Below are 7,993 nucleotides of genomic sequence, written 5' to 3' on the forward strand. Positions count from 1 at the left end.
GTATTTTGTTGTTTAGGAAGGGGGAAGTTTTAGGAGTGACGGCGGTGTTTTGAGATGTGAGAGATTTGCGACGTTTAGCGCAAATCATGTGTAGTTAGTGTGTTTTGTTGTGTAGTTAGTGTGTAGTGTAGTCAATAGTTTTGTTGTGTGTGTCAGAACAATGAGGCGACTGCTGAACGTTACAGGTGTTACAGGAGTGATACATCTCCTGTTGTCAGGCCTGCAGGTATCAGGCTGTCGTTCTCCTTTATCTCATAGTGGACAGAAATAATTTTTTGGAGGGGCACAAATAATTTGTGTGGCATCAAATTTGATGCAGAACAGCTGATTGTTTTGTAAATAGTTTGAAATGTTTATTTTAAAAAAAGCCTTGGCTGCATTTTTAGGTAAACAGCTGCAAAAACTTTGTTGTTTGCATAACTCAGTTACTTTTTTGAAGAAGTAACTATATAATTAATTGCCCAACATTGGTCATTATATACTGTATTTTGCAGACGGAGTTACAGGACTCTCTCCCAGACCACAAACTCGTGATCATAATACAAGTCAGAGCTTTATATAAAAAAAAAGAAAAAAAGAAAAAAAAAGAAAGTTGTGTTTTCAAAATTCAAGTTATTTTTACTGTGTTAACATACCAGGTCATGAACAAGATTCTTTTTAAATTTTCGTTGTAAGTGGGCTAAAGCAGTTAATTAAAAGTAGCTAACATAAATGTAAACACTGTAATTTGATTATTTTAATAAACCATGTAACTTGATGCTGGCGTGACCACAGTGCTGTTGCTCACAGTGGTCCAAGAGACTGCTCAGGGAGTTTGTGTGTTCGCTCAGACACACGAAAAATTAGAGGGAACATTGATGACTGGTCACCAATTATCTCAATTCCCGTTGTTCTTCTCCAATATGTTATCCATATTGCAGAGCCATGAGTTTCTCCAAGATCGCATCCATATTGCGTTCAAAACACAGTCTGAGTACTCACAGCCCTGCCTATCATGTCGGCCAGCCTTGTGGGATTTTGAACAGCTATAGCCACTTCTTGTTCTTTGATAAGCCAGATCCAAGCCAGCTCCAATCAGCCAGAACTCTGTTATCGTGGTTCCAAATTGGTAGATGTTGTTCATTGTCCTCCATCGAGAGTGTTGCCAGACACACAACGCAATCGACCATCGAGTATCTGGCAGCAAACGTCTCCGCAGGACAATCTGGCTCTCCCAAGCCCAGCAAGGTGTCAATTCCGTTACGGGAACAGTTGATCAAATCCATAATTCTTTAGGTTTTAGAGAACAAGACTGAGAAACTCTTTGAGGGTTAGAGTTAGAAGAGACTAGACTAACAGACAGAAGCAGCAGCCGGGAAGATAAGGGAGGGAGAGGGGAAAGATGCGTCCGCCTCCTCTGAGAGTCAAAGAGGGTAATGTGTAGAAAGGTTTGAATCAATGTCTTAGTTATTTACAATACAGTGTGTACAAAGTCAAAATGGCAGCAATAGGTAGCAAACTGTATGACTGATGAAGAATTGGACAGAATTCAGACAAGAGGAAGGCTAGCAGTGGAGAAAGTGGGTGAAACATGGGAAAAAAATAGGTAAAAATCCTGGCGGCCACCAGTGCTTCTCCTCAACCTTTGCTTAATGCAAGCCAATGATTTGATCTTTCTAAATGGAGTAAGACATTTCGACAACGACAGGATGTATGTTTTCCATTGTGATTGTTTAATGAGAAGCACCGTATTATTTAGGGTTCAATAGCCCAATTAAAACCAATCAATCATAGCAATAATTCTCCAATGGGAGATCATTTGTTTAGTTAGATCTAGGTTGGTACTTTTCTTGTCAGGCAGTGCATTTTTGTTTAAATTGGAAGTAAATAATAAAAATGTCAGAAAGAAGCATTTATAGTACATTATATTATAATGCATAATACACAATACATTAACTGTTAGTAAGATTTAAAAAGCCAGGTAACCTATGAGTATGCCTCATTTAAATATTACTATGTATATTCCTTTTTATGTATTTGGGGTTTTTTTCTGTTTTGTTAAAGGAATCTCTGGCATCATAAAAGTAGTGACTTGTGATTAAACAACGTGACAATGAAAGCCATGCTCTGGAAAACCCAGAGTAGGACTTTTAATCAAATTATATATCCTTCTTAAAATATCTGCTAGATTCAGTAAAAAAAATCAGTTTGTGATTTTGCAGGCAGGATCCCCTCAACATTACACCAGCACCACCACCAATATTATTGGATGATTGAGGCACCCAGAGTGACCTGTGGGATTAAGATCCCATCACCCCCCTCAAATCCCCCCCGGAGTCAAACCCGTGGGCTTGTTATCGCTGGCCTAATTGGAAACCGCATTGCACAAATGCTCTAGCCACAGCGGGACTGACTGTAGGTCTGCCTGGCACTTGTATTCTTAATTAAAAAAGAAAAGGCAGACATTCACTCAGGAGGATTACCCCCTAAGTTTACATATCTTAAGGAGCCAAATTCAGTCAAAAGGATTAAAAATTTGATGGCATGGCTTGTCTCGAAAAATTATACTTAGGATCAGTTAAGAAAAAAAACTCATCAGGTCTTAGAGCTGGCCTAAATATGACCAAATGGAAGGCTTTGGTGACCATGGATTCACTGAGGATGGTGAAAAGAGGATGAGATACCTCCAAGCAAGCTGTTCCTACAGCCTTCGAGAAAAAAATGCATACAGTCTGATTTTTAATGATTAATAAAAATATTCATTGGTTAAACGTTATAAAGTCATAGATCTGTCAATAGATCCAACAAACACATTCAAATATTTGTAAATACAACTCTTGCGAACATGTAAAAAAAAGCTAAGACTGCAGAAAAATAAGCAAATCAATTACAAATAATCAACAGATCTGAGAAAATAATTATAGCAGATTTAAAACCATTCCTAAATGCTATATGCTATAAATGTGATTTCCCAGATGACGAATGCTAAATGTGCAAATGATTATATTTTCATGTTTTTGAGAAATCTCCTTTATACAGAGCCAGACTGAATTGACTTCTGTGACTTTGGTACTAGAAAAAAGCATTAGATCACAGGGCATGTTTACTTACAAGTCTAAGCTTCAAAATGTTTTACATTTGTAAGTGACTGGCTAGACCCACAGTTTGCTAATAAGCTGCCATAAGTTAACTGCAGATCTGACATGTAATAATAAGAACATGCAATATTAAATAGCTAGATTTGTTGCCTGGGCATGTAAAGTAGATGCTAACATAAACAAGTAAACCTGTCCTCAATGTTAGTCTTCAAACTTACTTAATGTAGCAGATAAGACAAAAAATATTCCAGTACTATTTTCAGACATTGCTGATGTAGAGAAAATGGAGAAAACGTACAAATCTGATGTTATTTGAACGCTGTCTTTTTCCATAGTCACAAGCAATGAACCATTTTATGTTATTATGTTATGTTATTTGTACTCATTTACTTAAAGACACTTGAAAAAAAATATTGTATTCTTTTAAGATAAATCATCTCTACGAAACTCCTAAGTGCAGTCAAGGTTCCCCTGTTAACAGTGGAATTCTAGCAGTTATATCCTGCCTCCAGTCTTTGTCCTAGCTTTTATTTATGCACAGAAGTAAAACTGGTACTGATTATATCTGTTATATTTGTTGATTACATTTTACATCTGATTACACCTCAAAAAAACCTGTATGTTAACACCAGACAAAACAAGACAGAAAGACTCAGCATAATGAGTGATTGGGTTTTTAGTGTAAAAGAGTAGAAAAGATATGTCTACCACTTGGTGAGTGCATATTCCAGCTTCTGGAGTTAGTTAGGGGAGATGGCCTATTTAGCATGCTAGCTAAGTAAGGTGTTAATGCAGGCACAGCAGACACCAGAAGGCAGCACATAGTAATGGTTTGTTACTATGAACAAAGATCCTCAAACTTCACAAATGACAATTCTAGGAAAGGATTACTTAAGGAATGCAACAGCAGAAACGGCACACTAGAAACCAAGTTAATAACAATTTAGAAATTCAGAGCTGGTGAGCTATTGCACCTTTCCTGTAATCGTTAGACATTGTATCTTACTCATAGAATGTTTTAACAGGTTTGATGAACATTTAAAATAAGAATTACATTCAAACGAAGCATTTAAATGAAAATATAACAAACAAACAAACAAACTTACATATTCACAGTTCCTGTCTGAAGACTTACCTTCTTTCTCTAAGTTTTTCAATGTATTCAAACTTTGGAGTAAGTTTTCCGTTAGAGGCGATGACAGCCTTTAGGAATAAATCAGAACATCCAAACCAAACATGAATTTCACTTATTTGCAGAAAGAGTCAAATAAACATCCGTTACATACACATATCTAATCCAAATAAATAAATGTATGTTATCAACCAAAATATTGAATTAGAAAATGAAGTAAAACAGTCAACTAAAAATAGCATCATGCCTTTGTAACAAATAAAGTGAGATACTTCTCTCAACCAACATTTCACTACTTACATCTCTGACTTGTGGGCTAAATTCTTCTTCGTCCAATGGTCTGGTTGAATCTGAAGGTAGCTGGTAATGACATATAATTCACAAGGAAACACTATGTGAAACATGTCATAGCCCTCTCCCATACTTGATCAGAAAACACCACCAAATGCACTGGAAAATTGGTGGCATCAAATCAGACGTCTTACCATCTCCCAGATGTAGGGGAAGAGACGGTCACCAAAATACTCTGTGGCTTCGATTGGCAGCTGAGCAGGAAGGTTGTCAATGGAGCACATGAGAATCCCGTTTCCCTCCACGCTGCCGGGACCACAAATAAAACCAAATCAAATGTTAAAATTCAGGCATTTTACTCTTTCAAAAAAAACCAAAAAACAGTAGCACGTATACAATTTGATGGCAGTCTCAAAGAAGTTAGGAGGGGACAACAAAAGGCTGAAAAAGCAAGCAGCACTAAAAAGAAATAGCTTTGCGTCTATTTAGGTTGACTGTCAATAGATCTGTAACATGAGGAGGGTATAAAAAATGTTAATTTTAGTAGATTAACAAGTAAAGATGGGCAGTAAAGATTGTATTAAAAGCATTCATGATTCTGTTATTGGTTGCACATCTGGAAAGGCAACATTAGTGCTGAAATGTATGTAGCAATTTTAGAGAGACATATGCTCCCATCCAGAAGAAACTGTTTTCAGGGAAGGCCTTGCTTATTTCAGAAAGACAATACTTTTGAGTGGGCCCATTTCCATATGGAAGCAAAAAACCCCTGGACATACTGAAGTCAACTTTTAACTTTGGAACATTTAGAAACATAAAACAGAAACTAACAGGGCTATTTTTCTGTATCAACTTGTGTATTGCTTAATTGTAAAACCACTGAAAGGCAAAATTTGTTGATGTTTTCTTTATTTACCTGTTCACCTTTGCAGTTATATTGGGCTCTCAGACAAGTCTTTTTTTTTTTTTGACAACTTTATTTATGATTTTCCAATATGACAAAAGTACAGACAAATATAACTCGAATTGCGACTACAAACACTGCCATTGTGAAACCGGTTGAGCCACGCAGTGGCAAACCAGTTGGATGCAGAAAAATGTATAATCTATGGGCACAAACAAAAAAATACTACCATGTGAAACCCAAAAAACAAAACCCACCAAAAAACAAAACAAACAAAAACAGAATAAAATAAATACATAAATAAAAGGGGGGGCTGCATTGTGCGCAGTTCTTTTTGGCTTGCTACAGATAGTAGGTGGCTTTAAAGAAAGAAAGAGAAAAACCCCCAAACACAGATAAAAGCAGTAAATGACAACTTCTCCACATATTCAACAAAGGATGACCAGGTTTTGTAGTATTTACTTGGAGACCCTCTCAAACTGTATCTCAAATACTCTATCTGCAAGCACCTCATCACCTCTCTCACCCAAGACTTCTGTTATCGGATTAGGATCAATTGTTTTCCCACACACATATTAAAAACTAATTCCCAGAACCGGTTCAAATCAGAGCAGGTCCAGAACATATGGTTAATATCGGCGGGTGATTGCTTGCACCTCGGACATCTATCATCAGAGGCATTGTATATTTTGGCTAGTTTAGCTTTGGTTAGGTACGCCCGGTAAAGAATTTTAAACTGTATTATACAATGCCGTATACAGATTGAGGATTCATGGATCTTGCTAACACTAAGATCCCATAGGTCGTCTGGGATCTGGAGGTTTAAGTCCAGCTCCCAGGCATTTATGGCTTTGGACACAGAGTCTGCCTTTATATGCTGCAATGTGCTATATATTTGAGAGATGTGACCTCTAGCAATAGATCGAAATTGCAGACAATCCTCAAGTGAATGTGTGTGTGAATGGGTGGATGATTGTGTATAGAGTAAAGTGCTTTGGGGGTACTTAGGACCAAGTAAAGACCATACAGACCATTTACCATTTAAGTGTACAGACATTAGGTAGACTTGGATAAGAAGTGAAGTGTTTAACTGCAAAGCTACGCGCTTGTAAGTATCTAAAGTGAGTCTTTGGGATTCCAAAATCTTTAGACAATGCTTCAAAGGATAAAAATGACCCTTTAACAAACAGATCAGAGAAGCAGATAATTCCTCTGCTGTACCAAACCTTGAACCCTGCATCGCTCAGAGCTGGTAAAAAAAAAGATGATTTGACGTAATAGGAGAACGCTGAAACCAGACATTGAGAGAGTTCTTAACCACAGGATTTTTAAAATGAACATTGCGACTGACTGGTAGACCTGAACACATTATTGGAACAGGGGATATGGTGAGATTACCGTCTAGCTCCATAGTGGACCAAGGCGGCCCTCTGCCCTCCCTAAAACCCCGCATCCAGGTGGATAATTTCACAATATTGGCAGCCCAATAATAATACATAAAGTTTGGTAGGGCCAGGCCGCCTTCCGACTTAGAACACTGTAACAAGGATTTACGGATTCTTGGAACTTTTTTGTCCCAAATAAAAGATGATATGAGTCCGTCTAACTGGATGAAAAAGGTTTTAGGAAGAAAAAGGGGTATCATCTGGAAGAGGTACATGAATCGAGGCAAGACTACCATTTTAATCGCGTTGACCCGCCCAGCAAGAGAGATGGGTAATACTGACCAGTGTGCCAAATCCGATTTTGTTTTCTCTAATAAAGGGATAAAATTTTGTTTAAAAAGATCCTGATAAGCGTCTGTGATTTGAATACCCAAATAGGTGAATGAGGAGTGTTCCAGTCTAAACTGAAAGGCTGAGTAGTCAGCTTCCTTCGCCAGACTGTTAATAGGGAACAGTGTGCTTTTAGCCAGGTTCAATCTGTATGGAAGAAATATAGTATCATCAGAATTCAAGTATTTTTAGACATTGAATTTATAACACTGAATTTTTATCCTCCAAATTTCTCTGCAAAAATATTCACCTGCAAAAATTCACCTGCAAAAAATTCACCTGCAAAAATTCAATTGCAAAAGTGATGAACTTGAAAGACCCAAGCCAGAGCAATCAGGATGTGGATGGGGTAAGGTACTGACATGCTACAACTTTATAGTTGTTAAATTCTGGGTACAAGTATACATACCCATCTTGTACATGTTTTTTAATATTATTATTATCCTACCCAATTACATGTTTCTTTTAATCAGAGTATGCTGTTTTAATGACTTTACAATATCACTTACATTGTGTTCCTTACATTTTCCCTAATTGTATGTTATATTAATCCTATATTTCCGTTTTAATATTTCTAATGTTTGCCTTGTTTTCTTCACTGTCTGGTCTGCCTCTGTCTCACCTGTATGGATGCATTTACATCTAAATGTCCCCAACAAAGGATGTTTTAATTCACCACTATTCCAGTGAAACACGAGTCTCCCACCTTCCTGCTACCGGTCTCGAGTTTTTGTTCACCAAAGCACACACCAACTTCATACTGACGGACAGATCACTGCCCTTTTGCCGCCTTGTCTGACCGTGTTTTGTGGCT

The 7,993-nt window shown here is 37.4% G+C and overlaps 1 protein-coding gene across 1 annotated transcript in view; it reads right to left on the reverse strand.

Moving 5' to 3' along the window:
* Positions 1–7,993, reverse strand: part of aass (aminoadipate-semialdehyde synthase) — an 82,466-nt gene that overhangs the window by 15,469 nt on the left and 59,004 nt on the right. Inside the window, exons 11-13 of the mRNA XM_005750558.1 lie at positions 4,695–4,806; positions 4,510–4,569; positions 4,213–4,280 (exon numbers count right to left, since the gene is read on the reverse strand). Of these exons, the coding sequence (XP_005750615.1) occupies positions 4,213–4,280; positions 4,510–4,569; positions 4,695–4,806 (240 nt within the window). The remainder of the gene's footprint in view (positions 1–4,212; positions 4,281–4,509; positions 4,570–4,694; positions 4,807–7,993) is intronic.

The sequence above is a fragment of the Pundamilia nyererei genome, unplaced genomic scaffold (assembly GCF_000239375.1).
Source record: "Pundamilia nyererei isolate P.nyererei 1_Seehausen unplaced genomic scaffold, PunNye1.0 scaffold00278, whole genome shotgun sequence".
In the NCBI taxonomy this organism is placed as follows: Eukaryota; Metazoa; Chordata; class Actinopteri; order Cichliformes; family Cichlidae; genus Pundamilia; species Pundamilia nyererei.